At 40.2% G+C, this 22,457-nt stretch overlaps 1 protein-coding gene across 3 annotated transcripts in view; it reads right to left on the minus strand.

Moving 5' to 3' along the window:
• GADL1 (glutamate decarboxylase like 1) overlaps positions 1-22,457 on the minus strand; it is a 230,813-nt gene that overhangs the window by 44,352 nt on the left and 164,004 nt on the right. For 2 of the 3 annotated variants that reach the window (XM_065932921.1, XM_065932920.1), the window contains exon 15: positions 4,558-6,374. The exons of the other annotated variant lie outside the window; for it this stretch is intronic. In XM_065932921.1, coding sequence (XP_065788993.1) covers positions 6,201-6,374 — 174 coding nt within the window. In that variant the 3' untranslated portion in view covers positions 4,558-6,200. Of the gene's footprint in view, positions 1-4,557; positions 6,375-22,457 lie in introns of those variants that run through there. 3 annotated transcript variants of the gene reach the window in all.

The following is a 22,457-nucleotide window of genomic DNA, read 5'->3' on the forward strand; positions in this document are numbered from 1 at the left end:
CAAGAGGAAAAGAGATAAGATCCAAATAAACAAAATAGGAAATGAAAGAGGAGAAATGACAACTGATACCACAGGGAAAAAAAAAAAAAAAAAGATCCATAAGAGAATACTATGAACAGTTACATGCCAACAAATTTGACAACCTAGAAGAAACGGACAATCTTCTAGACACATACAAGCCCACCAAAATTGAGTCAGGAATAAACAGATAACTTGAGTAGGTCAATCATTAGAAATGAAATAGAATCGATAATTAAAAAATAAATTAAAAAAAAACCCCTCCCTTCAAAGGAAAGTCCAGGACCACATGGCTTCACTGGGGAATTCTACCAAACATACAAAGAACTTATACTGATCCTTCTCAAACTCTTCCAAAATATTGAAGATAAAAGAACACTCCCAAAGACATTCTGTGAAGCCACCATCACTCTGACACCAAAATCAGACAAAGAAACCATGAAAAAGGAAAATTACAAGCCAATATCTTTGTTGAATATAGACATAAGAATTCTCAATAAAATATTCAGTTCAGTTCAATCGCTCAGTCATGTCCAACTCTTTGCAACCCCATGAATCGCAGAACGCCAGGCCTCCCTGTCCATCACCAACTCCCAGAGTTTACTCAAACTCATGTCTATCGAGTCGGTGATGCCATTCAGTCATCTCAGAAGACATCCCCTTCTCCTCCTGCCCTCAATCCCTCCCAGCATCAGGGTCTTTTCCAATGATTCAACTCTTCACATGTGGTGGTCAAAGTACTGGAGTTTCATCTTCAGCATCAGTCCTTCCAATGAATTAGCAGCACATAAAAAAGGTCATACACCACAACCAAGTTGGATTCATCCCAGCACCACAACGTTGGGTCAACATATGCAAACAATCAATGTGATACACAATATCAACAAATGAAATGAGAAAAACCATATGATCAACTCCACAGATGCAGAAAAGCACTTCACAAAATTCAACATCCATTCATGATAAAACCCTTGTGAAAATGGATATAGAGGGAACATATTTCAACGTAATAAAAGCCATTTATGACAAACCCACAGCCAATATAATACTCAATGATACTAAGCTGAAAGCCTTCCTACTGAAATGTGGAACAAGACAAGGATACCCACACTCACCACTTCTCTTCAACACAGTATTGAACTTCAGTGTATGTGAACTTCAGTGGCAAAAACCAGACAGGAAAATTCCTATCTTCTGGTTTGAAAAATGGGACATGACAGTATGATATAATTATTCCCTCTTCAGTTCATTGCTCAGTTGTGTCTGACTCTTTGCAACCCCATGAACCGCAGCACGCCAGGCCTCCCTGTCCATCACCAACTCCCGGAGTTTACTCAAACTGATGTCCATTGAGTTGGTGATGCCATCCAACCATCTCATCCTCTGTCGTCCCCTTCTCCTCCCACCTTCAATCTTTCCCAGTATCAGGGTCTTTTCCATTGAGTCAGTTCTTTACATCAAGTGGCCCTAGTATTGGAGTTTCAGCTTCAGCATCAGAAGGCAATAATGAAAATCCAGTTCTCGATGCTTTGTTTGCCTGGTGACTGTGGGACGTCAGGCAGAGTCAGGTGGCAAGACTAGTCCAGGGTGACCCTCTTCTGCCCATACATTTTCAGCAGCAAAGTGAGGACGTTTACAGCCTGGGCTCTGGGGAGAGGTGGACTTAGGCTTGACCCCACAGTCTACCACTCAGTAGTCTGATAATCTTGGAGAAATTTCTCACAGTTTGAACGCCAGTTTCCTCGAATGAAAAATGAAGATAAGACTCCACCTTCATGGAGTTTTGGGAGATGTGAATAAGACGTACTAATGGACTCAGTAATTGTTAGTGACTGTCACCATCCTTGGTTTTCTGCATTAGAGGAGGCTCAGACTTGTGGAACTTGCCATGAGAAACACCACACCTGCAGGACTAATAGAGTAAAGAAACAGAAAACCTGTATCATTTTCCTCCTTTCAGCTATGGCACCCCACATGCTCCCCCCACCCCACAGGCATTTATTTTAAGGGTCTTGGTGTCCAATGCTTTCCTGGTTCAGCCTGATGGCCCCCGGAAGTTGCGGCTTGTAAGTAATTTCTTGTATGTACCTGGTTGGCTGACGTACAGACAGCTCACATTGTATATGACTTAAAACCAGGCAGAGCTTCTCTTCCTACAGCCCTCATCCCAGGAGCTGGCAAGTCCTTTCTTAAAGTTGTCCAGGCCAAAGATAAGTAAAACTATTCTTGATTTCTCCCCCCTTTTTAAAATACTCAACTCCACTAGCCAAACCTATGGACTCCACCTTTCAACACCTCCAGGATTAGAGCGCTTTCCACCACTTCCCTCACTACTCCTCTAGCATAAATGACCATGATTCCTTACTTGCACTACTGCAACTGCCCCCTGTTTGAACTCCCTGAGTCCACCCTTGCCCACACACACCCTGTTCTTCAAAGAGTGGTCAGAGTGATCCTCTGAAAATATAAGCTGAATCACATCAATATCCTGCTCAGGTGCTCCAATGTGTATCCGTCTGAGTCCCGCCTACACAGCCCAATGTCCTGACCCCCAGAGGCATCCCTGAACTCCTTTGCCCCATCCTGACTACCACTCACCCTATTGTTCCTGCCAATCCAGCCACATTGCCTTCATGCTGGTCCTCGGATGGACCACAAGTATGGCTCCTCAGCCTTCAGCTGACCAAGCCCTCCACCTGGAATACCCTGTCCCCAGATAGCCACAGGGCTCTCCCCACTTCCCTGACCTCTGTGCAGAGGTTCCCTCGTCAAAGAGGCTCTGCCTAACAGACTTCTCTCCAGCAGCCAAGTCCATCCTCAGTGACACCACGCTCCACCCCTTCACTTTTTCTTAAAAATATACATTGCCACCTGCCTTGTATCAAAAAGCAGAGACATCACTTTGCTGACAAAGATCCATATAGTCAGAGCTATGGTTTTTCCAGTAGTTGTGTATGGATGTGAGAGCTGGACCATAGAGAAGGCTGAGTACCAGAGTTGATACTTTCAAACCGTGGTGCTGGAGAAGACTCTTGAGTGCCCTGGACTGCAAGGAGATCAAACCAGTCCATTCTAAAGGAAATCAACCTTGAATATTCATTGGAAGGACTGATGCTGAAGCTGAAGCTTCAATACTTTGGCCACCTGATGTGAAGAGCTGACTCACTGGAAAAGATCCTCATGCTGGAAAAGATTGAGGGCAGGAGGAGAAGGGGACGACAGAGGATGAAGTGGTTGCATGGTGTCACCAACTCAATGGACATGAGTTTGAGCAGGCTCCAGGAGACAGTGAAGGACAGGAAAGCCTGACGTGCTACAGTCCATGGGGTCACAAAGACTCGGACACAACTTAGTGACTGAGCAGCAACAGCAGCCTGCCTTGCTGACTGACTGCTCTTCACATGAAGGGACTTTTGTCTGCTTCCCTCACTGTGCATCCCCCCACACCTAGATAATGGCCTGGGACAGCAGGCCCACTAGCAATATGCTTAAAGGTCAAACGAATTACAATTAACCTTTCATCAAAAGGGCTTCCCTGGTAGCTCAGCTGGTAAAAACATCCACCTGCAATGCAGGAGACCCTGGTTCGATTCCTGGGTCAGGAAGATCTGCCGCAGAAGGGAACGGCTTCCCACTCTGGTATTCTGATCTAGAGAATTCCATGGATTGTACATACCATGGGGTCACAAAGAGTCTGACACGACTGAGCGACATTCACTTTCACTTTTATCAAAAAATGTTTCTTGATCATTCAGTCAAATATCTGATTGGGGGATGGTATGTCTGTATATTTTAAGGAGAAAGAAGTGGGATGTTTCAAGTACCTGGTAGCATCATTCTTCCCCATTGACCAAGAAACTGTCTCCTCACAAAAGAAGGCCTGACAGAAGCTGAACTGGGGCTGTGGGGTCTCCCATGGCCCGCCCAGATGAAGACAGACTGAATGAGAGGCAAGCCCATACTGGTTATAACTGGTTTCTCTACTTCATGTAAGGTGTTAACTAAAAAACAGACCACTTCCAACCTGCTCTCAATTATTTAAGTAAAACACCAACAGTGTTATAAAACGTATTGGCACCAAATAAACTAATTTACGAAAGAGAAACAGACTCAAGAGATTTAAACAGAAAACGAACTTAAGGTTACCAAAGGGGAAAGGTGGGGGAAGCAGAAATGAGGAGTCTGGGATTAACATACACACACTAATATACATACATACATACACACACATATATTTAAAAACAGATAATCAACTGTGCTCAACACTTTAATAACCTATATGGGAAAAGAATCCAAAAAAGATTATTTATGTATACATATATAAAATGGAATCAAGCTGCTGAATCAATCAACCTACCACAAACAACACTGTAAATCAACTATACTGCAATATAAAATAAAAAAGTTTTTAAAGATTTTAACACCTAAAAATTTAAAATGATTATGTATTGCTTACAAAATAAATAAATAACATATATTGGTACAATCCAGTGAAGAGGGAAGGATAGGAAAAAAAAGCCAAACACACTGTATGCTCACATTGCTTTTTATTTCATTAAACCCAAATTATTGCAAACATCAGTTTCAGAACATTTTAGGGAGATGTTTAAACAAAAAGGCAACAAGAGATGCAATACACATACCACAGATTAAAGTAGTTCAGAAAAAGTTTAAAATATTCTTTGACCGATGGAGATACTGAGAAACCACACAGTCTGAAATGAAAATAGCGAATACAAGCAAATAGTATATATCTGCTTTTTAACTCTTCAAAATTTAAACGGCGCAGGTTAGCGAAAGCGTACGAGATGGGTACTGAAAACGCTAAGTCTAACGTCTGAGCACTCGGTCACACGCCTTCCAAAGCAGAGCTCTAACCCGAGGCCTAACTGTGCCCGGCTGGCCTCTTCTCCCATCTAATACCTGACGCTCTCAGTCCCTCGCCTTGCAGAGGGGAGCTCTAATTACAGTCATAATCGTACCTTGTTGACCTCTGCTCCCACACCTCTGATTCTGTTTATTTCTTAGTCAAAGGAAATTCTGCTAGAGATCTAGGACCAGGATTAGAGACAGAATTACTATTATCCACTCCCAGGATAAACGGTGGAGGTGTTTGCCCCAAAAGACCTCTAATTCCCTGATTCTCTGCCCAATACAAACCCTTTAATAAGTGTACACTGCCATTTTAAAGCTTGCGAAAGGGAATGTCGTATAACCCTGGACTTCATTCTCGTTATTTCCTACAAGCAGAGAGCAAGATAAGAAAGGGGCCCCTCAAGCTAAGAGGCATCTAATCAGAGACATGTATACCTAACATGTACTACCAATTAATGACACGAATGATTTTGAGAAATGAATTAGGGACATTGCTTTGATTAAAAGGCTACACTACAAAGTCTGTGTCTTTTATCCTTAGCTCTAATTCAGATACTTTATAATAGATAGTGGTTAATTTTAACTTTTGAGAGTAAACATTTAGCCTGCGTAAGAGATACCTTTCCATAAAGTAAACATCTTATATATATTACAGTTTCTCTTTTAAAAACAGCTCTGCTATACTTCTGATGCCCCTAAACATTAGTGTTAAGAGGCCACAGCTGCATTTTCAGAGCCACTGAAGTATCAGATATCTTTGCGGGCAAACACATCAGAGTGAGTAGTACTCAGTTAATTCAAAGCTGCGTTGAACTGCTGGCTCTCAGATTTTACCTTGCCTAAGAAGCTCCTGGAAGGCTCCGTGAAGTTCAGAGCACTCAGCTCCCCCACCCCCAGGGTTTCTGATTCAGTGGGTCTGGGGCAAGGCTGAGGCCAGGCGTTTCTAACAGGATTCCAGGGCTGCTGGTCTCTGGGTCAGACCTTGTAAACCACTCGTCCACCTGCTAATCCAGGTGCTCTTTCAGGAGCAACGAGCCCAGAGCCTACGTGGTACTAAACTCTCCGGGGCTCTGTCCCAGGGGTTGTCTGAGAGGAGACCCACCTCTCGCTACCTCCTATATTGCAGCAGAGCCCCCTGGCAACTAGCGAGCCCTTAACACTACTTGCTTAGCATTTCGGTTTTGCTGGACAGGGATGGGGCATGTGTCCTACTCTCCCCAGAAGGGCTGCAGTCTGTGTGTCCCCGGATGCCCTGGACCCTTACCCTCAGGGCAGGACCCGCGCCTCTGGGGGACCCAAAGCCACAGCTACATGTCCCTCCCCAGGAGGTCTATCTCATCCAGCAGGAAGTCCATGTCCTCCCGGCTGACTTGAGGGCTGATCACCACCTGCCGGAAGAAGTTGACCTTCCCCCGGTGGGGCTGGTAGCCCAGCATGAGGCTCCCCTTCTTCATCATCCGCTCCTTTATGGCCGGGGCCACCTGCACGGGAGAGGAGGGAGACGGTGAAAGACCAGAACACTAAGTGTCACGACTGCGTCGCACCCAGGCGCTGGCGGCTCACAGCGCGGCCACTGGTGGGGAAGCCACATGCACACAGCGAGGTCGGCATTAGTAACAACCAGCGGCTGAGAACTTCCAGCACACGAGTCAAGCACCTTAGATAGATGAATTCACTTAATCTTCACAGTAAGTCCACACGAGAGATACCATTAACATGCCCTTTCTAGGTGAGGAAATTGAGGTGCATGGAGGTTAAATAAATAGCCTGAGGTCCTATGTTTAGTAAGGGGGAGAACTGAGATTTAAAACCAGATAGTCCCACCCAAGTCCTTGCTGAGAACCTTAAATCACGATGCAACACTGTCGCATTAAATCTGAGGAACAGCCCTCAGATTGGGAGAAAATAATAGCAAATGAAGAAACAGACAAAGGATTAATCTCAAAAATATACAAGCAACTCCTGAAGCTCAATTCCAGAAAAATAAACGACCCAATCAAAAAATGGGCCAAAGAACTAAACAGACATTTCTCCAAAGAAGACATACAGATGGCTAACAAACACATGAAAAGATGCTCAACATCACTCATTATTAGAGAAATGCAAATCAAAACCACAATGAGGTACCATTACACGCCAGTCAGGATGGCTGCTATCCAAAAGTCTACAAGCAATAAATGCTGGAGAGGGTGTGGAGAAAAGGGAACCCTCTTACACTGTTGGTGGGAATGCAAACTAGTACACCCACTATGGAAAACAGTGTGGAGATTTCTTAAAAAACTGGAAAGAGAACTGCCATATGACCCAGCAATCCCACTTCTGGGCATACACACCGAGGAAACCAGATCTGAAAGAGACACGAGCACCCCAATGTTCATCGCAGTACTGTTTATAATAGCCAGGACATGGAAGCAACCTAGATGCCCATCAGCAGACGAATGGATAAGGAAGCTGTGGTACATATACACCATGGAATATTACTCAGCTGTTAAAAAGAATTCATTTGAATCAGTTCTAATGAGATGGATGAAACTGGAGCCCATTATACAGAGTGAAGTAAGCCAGAAAGATAAAGAACATTACAGCATACTAACACATATATATGGAATTTAGAAAGATGGTAATGATAACCCTATATGCAAAACAGAAAAAGAGACACAGAAGTACAGAACAGAGTTTTGAACTCTGTGGGAGAAGGTGAGGGTGAGGGTGGGATGTTTCAAAAGAACAGCATGTATATTATCTATGGTGAAACAGATCACCAGCCCAGGTGGGATGCATGAGACAAGTGCTCAGGCCTGGTGCGCTGGGAGGACCCAGAGGAGTCGGGTGGAGAAGGAGGTGGGAGGGGGGATCGGGATGGGGAATACGTGTAACTCTATGGCTGATTCATGTCAATATATGACAAAACCCACTGAAATGCTGTGAAGTAATTGGCCTCCAACTAATAAAATAAAATTAAATAAAACAAAAAAACAAAAAAAAAACAGTGTCCGCAAGGGTCACACTTTCAAAGGTGTCAAATGTTACGTACCAAATTTGTCAGAACTAAAAAATACATCAGTTTAGGGAACTCAAATAAAGATCAGTCACAGATGGATAAAAATCACCCAAAATAACAGCCATGCCTTGACAGTCTACCAAGGAAAACACTAAAACAGGTGCTATGTGCAATTCTGTTTTGAAGACTACCAGTTTACTAGCTTATTCATAGGACATATTGGTTTATTAATAGTAAACAGAAACATGGTGTCCTTTATTAAGAGTGTACAGTTGGTAATAAAATAGGAGCTACATATTTGAAGGACTTCTAGTGAACACAGGGAGAACAGGCCATGAACGTCCAAAGGCACATATTTTTCTACTTCTCCAATTCCATTTTAACTCACAACTGCTGAGCGTGTCCTAAGTGAATATGGGGAGAGAGACTGGAAGGAGTGTGTGTTCTCTCTTGTCAGGAAGTGGGGTTAGCTGATAGACAGGGAGAAACACATATGTTAGCTAAAGTCAGACGCAGTGTGGTGTAAGATGCCTGAGGTGAGGGGCATGAACCTCCATTCCCAGGACGCTTCTCAGAGTGTGACCACCCCACCCCACCCAGCACCACGCTGGTTTCAACCACACCTATGATTTGTCAGGTACTTCCCTGAAGACAGGCCACACTGCTTCATCCAGCTCTCAACTTAGGGATCTGTTCCAAGCTTCTGGGAAGATCAGTGCTTCAGACCTCTGGAGATCTATGTTGGACTCAACTAGAATCTTTTCAATGGATGTCCAACGGTTCTTTTCCCTAAAGGATTTTTTCATCATGTGCTCATTTTAGAATCTAAATCTTATAACACACGGACCATGACCTGCTTAAAACAGCAAAAGCAAAGACCTACTAAGCTCAGTTACACTGCCATTTCAGCGAAGGACTGAATGTGTCTTACGGTATGAGGAACACAGAAAATACATGAGTTTTAACAAAAAGTGACTGTAGAGAAAGAAGATGAAGCCAGAGGTCATGTAAGTGAAAAAATACAGACCATCAGATTCTATAAATTTTGGGAAATATGTCAAAATTTTTATCTTGAACTTTTTAGAGATGAGGCAAACAGCTGAATTAGTATCACCTCCATCCTCTTTGCAAAACTTAGAGACAAAAGTCCAGTGGATTATGAAGCTGGTAGGTAACTCTACGCATGTCCATTTGAAACCCTTCAGCTCTTAGTATCCGTTTTCTTCCAAAGTTGTTTATGCAAGTACCATGTCTTATTAGACTATAAAATCTAGTGAAATAATACATAAGCAAATGAAAGTGAAGAAGTGTTTTCCATAAAAACTAAGTTGAATCCTTTGGAAAGACCAGATAAGGGGAAAGAGGGTACTGCCAAACATTACTGCTATCAAGTTAGGTCTGATGGAAGAACTATAAAAGCTTTACGACAAAGCTTTGAGAGTCCAGGCCAAGTCTGCACACAGGTGGCTGTGCAGGTGCTGAGCACGCTCTCCGTACAGACTCCTGAGCTGGAAATGACAGATGATTCCTGAAGAATGCAGTTTATACAAGAACCGTAGATGCCCTCTGAACATCAGATTTCTGCTCAAGACAAGTCTCACTGGCTTTTGGAAATCTTTACTTGATGGGAAAAAAAAAAGTTCTATCAAAAGATGTAGAAGTTGAAATGCACATAGATGTGTTTTAAGTTAAAATATTTAAGCTATGTATGCATCACATTTTTTCCCTAGGATTATTTGCTTTAACTTGATCAATCCTCGTTCCCTTAGGTAGGTGGGCTTCCAGTGCAGCTGGGGATGTGAATGTGCATGCATGGGCATGCATGTATGTATTCATGTATGTGTATGCATGTGCACTTGTGTGTATGGGTGTACCTGTGGGTGTGCATGTGTTTGTATGCATTGTGTGCGTGTGTGTGTGTGCGTGTGCATGCATAATCACATGTAATTTAAACTTCCAAGCCCCCTCTGTCATCTACAGCTCTTACGATCCTTCCTATTCAGTCACAGGGCAGTGCAGAAGTGGGGGCTGACTCAGGCTTACGCCAAAGGCAAATCTGTCTCTAATCCCCAGACTGAGAGGGCTCTTGCCTGTAACCCGCAGGTGTGAGGTAGGTATGAGAAGGCATGGCCACAGAGCCTGTGCTCACCAACCCCAGGAAGACGTGGTCCATGTGGACAAAGGTCTGCCCAAGAGAGGCATAGACTATCAGTTCTAGAGCTGACAGCTTGTGGTTCTGTAGATTTTTTATTTAAATAAAAATATCCCTTGTATTTACCTCCATCTTCCTCTAGGCACCCAGGGTATGACCTACTCTGGCTTATAGCCAATTTTAAATTTAAAACAGGCATGTTCTTGGCTCAAACTTAATTTGCATTGTCTACTCCTACTTACTTTTCCTCTATTTTTCTTACCCAAATGACAACTTATGCCTTACCTTTGGAGAGCAGTAGAATTCTGATTCTGGCCCCTAATGTTATCAGGGGCTCACAGAAGACGCTTATCAAAATGAATGTCAGGTCTGCATTTCTTGTAAGCAAACCCAAAACACCTTCTAATGTGAGCAAGAAGATAAAACTAAGAGGGCCACTCGGATGTTTTAATGTAAAAATATTTTTGATCTTTAAATTCTTATTCTTTGCAAGACATAAAAATGTGCTTTCATGGGCAGAACACATGGCCCAAGGACCAAACTTCTGAGACAAATTCTGTCAAAGATGTTCAAAAATTATAAAGAAATGACTATCTCTGTGAGTCAGAGAACCAGCTAAGTAAGGGTTTGGCAGTAACAGCACACAACTTATCTTTGTACCCATGAATATAAGCTTAATTGCTATAGGTCAGGAGGGGAAAACTATCTTTGTTCATGAATAAAAAATGGAAAAAGTAAACTGCAAGCAACACCAAGGCTGGTATTCATTAAATCTGCAACAAACTGAATCGGTAACAGTAGTACCGATTGTTACTGTTGTGGGTGTTGTTACTGTTAAATATTTTACCAACTCTAAAATCTGAAGGTGTTTTCATGTCTCTCATTCTCATGAACCCAAATTAAAAAAGAATCCACATTTTAGCAATTTAGAGACCAAGAATGCTCTCGTTAACAGCCAGCTTGTCACCTTTGAACTTAAAAAAGAAAAAAAAAAACCACTTCCTATTCATAGAGCTTCAGTCATAATCCAGCACTGGGCAACTCCGAATATTCTCCTTTGCTGATCACAGCAGAGAAACAGTCCTAATCCGACAGGATGGAATATTCACAAGGGAAAAGAAAATATGCACAAACTAAATGTAAGCATTCGAATCTCGCCTCTAAATGGAGCACACACGGAGGAAAGCAATTTGGTTGGAATAAGATTGCTTTCCAGCTCTCAATTATCTTACTGCTGGTTTTCCTTCAAATTGTAAATCAAATTCTTTTCTCATGCCTCAGTGCACTTGTCCCTGCATCTTAAGTGGAGGAAGATCCTGACATTTCTATTTGGTTGCACAGGAACTTAATCGACACTTTTCTGTAGGATTTCTGTCCTCCCCTCCACCCCCACCCCCTACCTTAAACTATGTTTCAGCAGTGATTTAGCCATTTAAATAGAATTCTGCTGTCACACCCCTGACACATAAAGCAGCATCTGGTATTTAAAAGTTGTTTAAACCCAAGGGGAAAAAAAAAAAGACAACTCTCTCCTTCTGGTCAAGCACAGTAATTTGATAGCAAATAACTGACCAGGTGTTACCACAGCCTTTTATTAAAATAAAATTGTCATGTCTGTAAAATGACATTTCTTCTTGAAAATGTGTAACTTATTTAATGTTAAGCAACACGTTTTTTCCCAACATACAGTGTTTATTAGACTCTCTGTAAGGAAGTTCATTTTTTCCAGTCCGTTACAGACATACATTTGTGAAATACAATAAAAGTGAATTACTAAATAAAAAAGAAAAAAGATATAAAAACAACAAGGTCCTATTGTATAGCACAGGGAACTATACTTAATACCCTGTGATAAACCATAATAGAATATGAAAAATAACATATGTATATAACTGAGTCATTTTGCTATATACCAGAAATTAACATTGTAAATCAACCATACTCCAATAAAATGAATTTTAAAAATTTTTAAAAGACACAAAAAGAAAAGTAAGAAGGTAAAAAAAAAAAAAAAGATAAAAATACAAGCTAAATTAGTTGTAAAAATCAGCAGTAAAGTTACTGCTATTACAAAAGTTTCTGAACAGTTACTCTGGATTCCCATACTTTTCTTGTCTCAGACTGGTACCACCCAGCTCACGGATCTGCAGGGGGCTAGAGACCACATTTTGAGGACTGAAGCTCTGTTTTACCCCCCTCAGTTGCTTAGGGGTGTACATCATTTTAGTTATGAATCTTGGTGTTTTTGCATACTTACTTCTGCATATTCACATAATCTCCATACCATTTTGAGACATGTTTCTGTTTTTCACTAAGCCACTGTGCTACAGCTTATTTAAATATGTCCCACTTGTTGAATCTTGGAGCTGCTCCAGTTTAAATGACATTTCCGTGATTTATGTCGGAGAGTGTTTTGCCTATGTTCTCCTCTAGGAGTTTTATAGTTTCTGGTCTTACATTTAGATCTTTAATCCATTTTGAGTTTATTTTTGTGTATGGTGTTAGGAAGTGTTCTAGTTTCATTCTTTTACAAGTGGTTAACCAGTTTTCCCAGCACCACTTGTTAAAGAGATTGTCTTTTTTCCATTGTATATCCTTGCCTCCTTTGTCAAAGATAAGCTGTCCATAGGTTCGTGGATTTATCTCTGGGCTTTCTATTCTGTTCCATTGATCTATATTTCTGTCTTTGTGCCAGTACCATACTGTCTTGATGACTGTGGCTTTGTAGTAGAGTCTGAAGTCAGGCAGGTTGATTCCTCCAGTTCCATTCTTCTTTCTCAAGATTACTTTGGCTATTCGAGGTTTTTTGTATTTCCATACAAATTGTGAAATTATTTGTTCTAATTCTGTGAAAAATACCGTTGGTAGCTTGATAGGGATTGCATTGAATCTATAGATTGCTTTGGGTAGAATAGCCATTTTGACAATATTGATTCTTCCAATCCATGAACACGGTATGTTTCTCCAACTGTTTGTGTCCTCTTTGATTTCTTTCATCAGTGTTTTATAGTTTTCTATGTATAGGTCTTTTGTTTCTTTAGGTAGATGACCCACCTCCCAGAATATTGGAAATAAAAGCAAAAATAAACAAATGGGACTTAATGAAAATTAAAAGCTTTTGCACAACAAAGGAAACTATAAGTAAGGTGAAAAGACAGCCCTCAGATTGGGAGAAAATAATAACAAATGAGGAAACAGACAAAGGATTAATCTCAAAAATATACAAGCAACTCCTGAAGCTCAATTCCAGAAAAATAAACGACCCAATCAAAAAATGGGCCAAAGAACTAAACAGACATTTCTCCAAAGAAGACATACAGATGGCTAACAAACACATGAAAAGATGCTCAACATCACTCATCATCAGAGAAATGCAAATCAAAACCACAATGAGGTACCATTACACGCCAGTCAGGATGGCTGCTATCCAAAAGTCTACAAGCAATAAATGCTGGAGAGGGTGTGGAGAAAAGGGAACCCTCTTACACTGTTGGTGGGAATGCAAACTAGTACAGCCACTATGGAAAACAGTGTGGAGATTTCTTAAAAAACTGGAAATAGAACTGCCATATGACCCAGCAATACCACTTCTGGGCATACACACTGAGGAATCCAGATCTGAAAGAGACACGTGCACCCCAATGTTCATCGCAGCACTGTTTATAATAGCCAGGACATGGAAGCAACCTAGATGCCCATCAGCAGATGAATGGATAAGGAAGCTGTGGTACATATACACCATGGAATATTACTCAGCCGTTAAAAAGAATTCATTTGAATCAGTTCTAATGAGATGGATGAAACTGGAGCCCATTATACAGAGTGAAGTAAGTCAGAAAGATAAAGAACATTACAGTATACTAACACATATATACGGAATTTAGATAGATGGTGGCGATAACCCTATATGCAAAACAGAAAAAGAGACACAGAAATACAGAACAGACTTTTGAACTCTGGGGGAGAACGTGAGGGTGGGATGTTTTGAAAGAACAGCATGTATATTATCTATGGTGAAACGGACCACCAGCCCAGGTGGGATACATGAGTCAGGTGCTCGGGCCTGGTGCACTGGGAGGACCCTGAGGAGTCGGGTGGGGAGGGAGGTGGGAGGGGGGATCGGGATGGGGAATACATGTAACTATATGGCTGATTCATGTCAATGTATGACAAAACCCACTGAAATGTTGTAAAGTGATTGGCCTCCAACTAATAAAATAATATTAAAAAAAAAAAAAAAAAAAAAAAAATGACATTTCCGTGAAACCATGAGCCTAATTGTGAAACCTCTAAATCAGTTCTTCAAAGTCTGGTTCATAGATTATAAGAGTAAATGTTTCAAAAGCTTCTAGACTTCAGGATCTTTATACAACTTTCCCCATCATTTGCTATAGGAGTGAGATAGTCACATTTTCACGTGATAGACATGGGTTGTACAACACCCAGAGTGACTGAGAAGATAAGCCCGTGATGAAAGGAAGTGATCCTTTGCAGCAAACACACGGGACGAAGACTACAGACATGTCTGCTGCGACTCTGAGACAGCATCATCATTCCCAGCTTCTAATAAATCTAGCGAGATCTGTGTTTGCTAAATTTCCCCCTGAACTGATGTTCTTCAGCCTCAATTTTAGAGCTGTTTTCTCAACTTCATTTTAATTAAATCTTCATTCGCTATTCTCCAAAGATTCTTTGAGGAGTAGGAGGCTAAACTCATAATAACTTGATGGAGTGGAAAGGTGGACTAAAAAACTGGAGAATAAATTATAAGAGTTTTATTGTAATTGATACTTTTTTTAGGATTATCGTGTCTAAAAGAGAGCTAGTTATATTGAATGCAGAAAATTATCTACATTTTTTTCTATGAAAGTCACTTGAAAGAGTTTTTGATTTCTTTATATTAATGTTTATATTAAATTTCACACATCTTTGGCCTCTTCTGTATTTCCCAGAACAGAGTTAATAGCCACGCCAAAGCCACTCATTACAACACAGGGTTAAGGAAATTAACACCAAGAAAACTTTATAGTGGGTGCTTATTCAGCTGCTATGTTGAATGTTAGTTGTTCTAGCTCTAGGGTGACAAGTTTTCTTTTTTTCTGTAAAATGCCAGACAGTAAATATTTGGGGCTTTGTAAAGTCATACAAGCTCTGTTGTAAGCACTTCACTCTGCCACTGTATCATGAAAGGAGCCCTGGACAATATATAAACAAATGAGCATGGCTATTTAGGAACTTGATTTAGGGGCAATGAAATTTAATATCATGATTTTCAAATGTCATGAAATAGTAATTGCTTTTCATTATTTTTCAACTTCTCAAAAATATTAAGCCATTTGTAGCTCCTACGCTGTACACAAAGAGGTGATAAGCTACAGTTCGTTTTGGATATAATTTACTAATTCCCTGGTCAAAATGGAAAAAATGTATCATGATATGTAAAATCTACCCCTTATAAGGAAAAAGTGAATGGAAATTAGGTTCCCTGGGCTTCTTTCAGAAATTTTGAATTGAGCCAGGAAATGAAGAAGCTCTTCCTGGCCCTTTTTCTCCAGCAGAGCATTAACCCAGAGCCACAGACAGGTGGGCAGGGTGGCCACAATTATTCTTGAACCATCATTAACAAGTAGCTTGCTTTATATTGTCTTCCCAAATAATCTGGGTTATGAACCTGAGGTGAGTTCTTCTGAGTAGGATATTAACATTTAGCTCATGAAAAGGGTTGGTACAAAATGTCCACACTTGATAACTGGTACCTAACACAAAAGTGTTTACAAAACTTATAATAAGTTATATAACTCCTTTCCCCTTTAAGTCACTTTTTGGGTATAGTTTGGGGACACCCCAGATTTGCTGAGCAGACAGAGATGCAGTGCAGATCAAAGTTGGGGCCAGAATTCTAGTCCTGAGGAGAACTAGCATGACTAAACCATTCAGAGAGCTTGAGTGGGCTTTCCAGGTGCCTTCCTTCCGAGGTAAGTGCAGGCCAGCCCAGTGACAATCTAGGAGGCACACAGAGCGTTCTCAGTGCATATAAGCCGAAGGCCAACCAGTCATTTGGGAAAAGCTACCCTGAAGAGATTCCCCAGGCAGTCCTGAATGCCCTGTTTTGCTGTTGATAGAAAATAAGATGTGAGAAAAGGAGTAGCTCCTGAATTTGTGCATGAATTTCTCAGAACTCTGTCTCCATAACTAAAGCACCATGATAGTCCTTACATGAGCCAGTAAATGGAAGGTCATCAGAACACCTATAACTGAATTATAGTCTAAACACAGATTTGTATCTCATTTTCCTCTTAGCATCTATTAAGAAATGAGATGTACTCTTCAGTGGAAAAGTGTTCCATCAATTTTTGATCATGAAAGAGCTCAAACATATAAAAACTTTCTAAAACTTAAGTGAACATTTTAATCTTGATTTCTTCTGACTGTACACAAGAACTGGCTTTTCCACATTTTAAAATTTGTATGAAAACACAGAAGACTGCAAATAACCAAAGCTGTCCTGAGAAAGAAAAACACAGCTGGAGCTATCAGGCTCCCTGACCTCAGACTACACTACAGAGCTATAGTAATCAAAACAGTATGGAACTGGCTCCAAAACAGAAATATAGATCACTAGAACAGAATAGAGAGTCCGGAAATCAACCCATGGACCTATGATCAATTAATTTATGACAAAGTAGGCAAGAATATATAATGGACAAAAAAGTCTCTTTAATAAGTGATGTTAGGAAAATTGGACAGCTATTGTAAAAGAAGGAAATTAGAACATTCTTTAACCATACACAAAAACAAACTGCAAATGGATCAAAGACCTATATTTAAGGTTATTTACATATTATTTACATACATTTACACTATAAAGCTTAGAAAAAAATATAAACAGAAAACTCTGTGACATAAATTGCAGCTGTATCATTTTTGATCCACCTCCTAGAGTAATGAAAATAAAAACAAAAATTTTAAAAAAAGAATGAGACTGGAGAACAGTATGGAGGTTACTTAATAAACTAAAAACACAACTACCATATGACCCAGAAATCCTACTCCTGGGCATGCATCTTGAGAAAACCACAATTCGAACATATTATGCACCCCTATGTTCACTGCCACACTACTTACAGTGGCCAAGACATGGAAACAACTTAGACGTCCACCAGCAGATGAATGGATAAAGGTGTGGTGTATACTCACAATGAACTACTACTCAGCCACAGAAAACTGAAACGATGCCATCTGCAGCAACACGGATGAATCTAGAGGCTATTATACGAAAGCAGACAGAGAAAGACACATGTCTTATGATAGCACTTCTGTGTGGAATCTAAAAAATAATCCAGATGAATTTATTTACAAAAAACAAATTCATGGTTATCAAAAGGAAAAGGCCGGGGGAGGCATAAATTAGGAGCTTGGGATTAAGACAGATACTACTATACATAAAACAGATAACCAACAAGGACCTACCGGGTACTACGGGGTATAGCACAGGAACTCGATATTCAGTAATAACCTATATGGGAAAGAATCTTAAAAAGAATATGTGTATGTGTGTGTGTGTGTGTGTATGTTTGTATAACTGAATGGTTTTGCTATCACCTGAAACTAGCACAACATTGTAAATCAACTATACACCAATAAAATTGAAAAAACATTTAATTTTCATGGGTTTAACACATTTCTGCTGTTTGGATATATGTGAAATATTTATAAATGAACACTATTATAACAGTGAAACTTTCAATCAAAGAAAAAAGAGAACTGGCTTTTCCTTTACACATGCAGTTCAAAACATATTGAAACGGATTTTGAATTAAACTAAATATACATTCTCCAGTTTGCAACCACTATATTACACAGGGAAGTTGTTGCTAAATGAACAGTATTGAAAGAAAGCATTTCCTTACAATCTAAACATGCTACAGTCCAAAGGAGAAAGTGATTTTTCAATCCTGTACAAAAAGTTCCTTGTGGTAATGGTTAGCTTTACATCTTTTAAATGGAGTAAAAGGAATCTCTTATCCATTACTAAAGTAATAGTTGCTACCTCACAATATAGAAACTGTTCCATTGTATTTCCAAGCACGCTGGAGTAATTTGCCCCAAATGTGATATTCTCTATAGCATAGGCATTTGCCCTCCTAACATAGTTTGCTATTGTCTATAAAACTGTTCTGAGCTCACAACCCTAAACTGCAGAAATATTGTTTATGGCTGATCCCAAAGGCAGTTTCCACCTCCCCCTGACCCCCATCAAGGAAAAAAACCAGTATCTGCCAGAACATTAATGCTTCCACATTTCTAAGAGCGTTTCTGACTCAAAGGTGGAAACCATGATATTATAGTGCTGGATGCATGATCACTGGTCTACAAACTCTGTTCAAAGCTGGGTCTTCACTTTATTATTCTTTATATCCCTCAAAAGCTAATGCAAATCCTTGCCAGGAAATAATGCTATACACTTGTCAAAACTCACAGAACTGCACACCTTAAAAGGTGAACTTTACCTAAAGCTTGTAAATTTAGAAATGAATAAATAATTAAGAGAGAGCACACAGATATGTGAGATGAGGCAAATAACTTCGGTTTCTGGTGCTCCAGTCTTCTTACCTCTAGGCAGGAGATGATAATAATAGTACAGACCTTTTCCTAGGATTGATAAAATATGGAGTATGATATTGTGGGTGAAGTGCTTAATGCTGTGAACAAGCAGTTTGTGATGGAGATTAATATTCCCACTCAAGAAGAGTCTGGAAATACAAATAAAACCCACAATGGGGGTACCACCTCACAAGGGTCAGAATGGCCATCATCACAGAGTTTACAAACAATAAGTGCTGGAGAGGGTGTGGAGAAAAGGGAACCCTCCTACACAGCTGATGGGAATGTAAATTGATACAGCCAATTGTGAAGAACAGTAAGGAAATTTCTTAAGAAACTAAAACTTGAACTACCATATGATCCAGCAATCCCACTCCTGGGCATATATGCAGACAAAATTTTAATTCAAAATGATCCACACACTCCTTTGTTCAGAGCAGAACTATTCACAGTAGACAAGACATGGAAACAACCTACATGTCCATCAGCAGATGAATGGATAAAGATGTGGAACATCTATACAATAGAACACCACTCAGTCATAAAAAGAATGAAACAGCACCACTGCAGCAACATGGATGCAAGCAGAGATTATCATAGCAAGTGCAGTCAGAAAGAGAAAGACAAGTACCATATGATATCACTTACATGGGGAATCTAAAATATGGCACCAGTGAACTTACTTGTGAAACAGAAACATGGACATAGATAACAGACTTGTGGTTGCCAAGGGGAGGGGTTGGGGAAGGAGGGAGTGGGAGGCTGAGGTTAGTAGATTTAAGTTTTTATATGTAGAATGGATAGAAAACAAGGTCCTGCTGCATAGCACAAAGAACTATATTTAAAATTTTGTGATAAACCATAATGGAAATGAATATAAAAAGAATATACATGTATGTGTGTATATTATATATATATATATATATAAATAACTGAAATCACTTTGCTGTACTGCAGAAATTAATAACACAGTATTGTAAATCAACTATACTTCAATAAAAAGATATTAAGACTCAAAAAAAAAAAAAAAAAAGGAGAGTCTAGAGAACAAAATCTGGAAAGGAAATGGAGCCTGAATCGGGATGTTTCTTTCTAGTTCTACCACAAGTTGCTTGTCCCAATGCAAACCACTTAGGTTCTCTGTAGGTTTGAAAAGTCATGCTGTAAAGGGCATTTTGGACATGGTGGTACTTGAAGCTTTTCTTCATGGTGGACAGTGGAGACTATTGGAAACTGTGGCCTGAGGCTTTCTGGAGGCTCTGCAGCACATAAGATCAAATGGACTTGAACAAGGAAGAACAAACCTGACTTTACGTTAGATCTGTCCCTTTTGCTTTAACCTTTGTGCTCTGTTGCTGGTGCTTACTCACAGTGATTCTGCACATTTTGTTACACGATATTGCCTACAGCCTGAAACATACAGGAGAGTCCATTCTCAAGATTCTGAACTTTAAGAATCTGTTCATATACAGAACAGAGAATAACATGTGCTTTGTTGGAGGTTTACAGGAGCATCGTGATCTGCCCTATGTGACAGCTGCAAGAATGAAGAATTCCAGAAGTTTGTAACAGCTAACCAGACCCCTTCTCGCAAGTTTGCCTTTAAAAGTACTGGCTGACACCCTTTGGGTAGTCTGGGGTTTCTTTGGGCACGAGCCATCCGTCACCTTACATGTCCCTGTGATAAATCTTTCCTCTGCTCCAAACTCCAATGTTTCGGTTCGTTTAGCCTCATTGCATGGCAGGCACACAGACTTTAGTAACAATACCGCTATACTGATTGACTAGAATTCACATAAAATTACAGAGGATTTCAGCTGAGTTGTGACTGGGTTAACATAATCTTTCATTATGTTTGAATTTGCAGTTTTTCTTTTGTATGTTGGAGCCATCTTTAGAAGCTAGCAAGTATTTTTCAATGCCCTCATTCAATTTCTATGTCCCCTCCCCACACTTAATTTGCCTGATGACTAAATAAACTAGCTCCATCCACATTACCATGGCCAAACACCCAGTGTTCTCTGCCTGTCATTATCAACAGCACGCCTTTTCACTTGGAAGAGTGTCTGAGTCTAGATGCTAAGTTGTATGGTTTAAATTAACCATAAACAGACCGAGAGACTAGTTTATGGACCAGGGATCCAACTCCTGAAATTCCACATGACTCTGGACAAGCATTTAATTCCTCTCGGACTTATAGTTTTCTCCTGTGAAAAATGATAGTCCTTGTAGGACTGTTACGTGGACTAAATGAAATAATATACATAAAAAACCAAGCATAGAACTGGCATCTGCTAGGCACTCAGTATGAACTTGTATTATTGATTACTTAAAATGAATTTGCTTTAAATTGATTTACAGTCACACCTGGCCTTTTACTACTCCATTTCATTATCTCTCAAGACAATAATTTGAAAGTGCTGTGAAAACATGACTTGTAATTTATTCTTTCTCCCCAAAGCATCTAAACTGTATTAAATAATTCTGTGAGTTAGCAGTTTTAGAAATTAAATCTTACACCTTATGCATGCTGCTTCTATATTAACCTTCTACTTATGTCCTAGGTTTTTTTCAAATCAGACAGAAAATAACAAAGTAAACTTTTTTTTTCCTTTAAAATGTAAAGCAGTTGTTGATTATCTTGGCAGTCTGGTAGTGGGGAGAGAAATTTTCATTGAAACATTTTGTGAATGGGGACGGGTTCCCATTGTATGCTGGAAACTTCTATGTGTTATATAATTTTGCAAATTACAGAATCATTTTCTAAGTAATGAAGTTACTTCTTTTTTGGACACATGAAAAGGTCATTCATATTCATGAGCTCTGTCCAAACTTTAGTGTCTTTGTGTTGTCCTGCCACATACATTTTCATCAAAGGATGATCAAAGAACTGTGTTGGGTGCTTCCCAAACGTGCCTGATGATACAGGGCACCTGCATCCAGGTCCCAGTCCACAGCAACTTAATCTGAATCTTGACGGGATAGGCTGGTGGTCAGTCTGTTTACTGATCAGGCACTCAAGTTCTTGCTACCGTGATGCAAGTCTGGGAACTTGAACAATGGCAGTCCTTTAACTAGGATGCTGGAGACAGAGGGTGTGGTGAGGTATTGGACAGGAAAAACAATTTTGAGAAGGGAAGGATGTGAGATTGGGAATGAATTGCTTATGTCAATTTCACAATAAACAAGTGACCTTCAAAAGAAGTTGTGAGCCAACTTTTCTGTTAACTGTTAAACATGAAAAAGTGTTCAAAACATTTAATTATGGCCCAGGAAACAATGACATTCTTGGCACTGATGCTTAAAAGATCAATTTGCCTCTCACCATATATTTCCTGCCATTCCTTACCTCATCAATTCTCCTGCTACTCTGCCTTCACTCATTTCCACTGAAGCCCTGCCTGCTACCATCATATACAGGTGAGCGGCACTGGTGCACCTCCCAAGCCTATATTATGTAAACTTGAGTGTCTGAAGGCCATGAAATCATTTACATCTAAGAGGTAATTCCAGCCTGGCAGACATGGAGGAACCGACCATGCTCGGGGCATACCTTTTTACAAGTATGGGTTTTTACCCTTATGCTCCTCCGGAGTATATCTCAAAATCAGCACAGTATTAAAAAGTGCTTCCACTTAAAAGCACTGCCCTGTCCACACGCCTCCAATACAGATGAGCAGAGCCACAGAAGTGGAGAGCTCAGACCTCCAGGAAGAGTGAGGAGCACAGTTAGCTTCACATGTGGTGTTTACAACGCAGAAATGACCAGGACGGCATCTTCAATAAAGTTAATGTCAGTCATATATT

This window comes from Muntiacus reevesi, chromosome 4 (assembly GCF_963930625.1).
Source record: "Muntiacus reevesi chromosome 4, mMunRee1.1, whole genome shotgun sequence".
Classification (NCBI taxonomy): domain Eukaryota; kingdom Metazoa; phylum Chordata; class Mammalia; order Artiodactyla; family Cervidae; genus Muntiacus; species Muntiacus reevesi.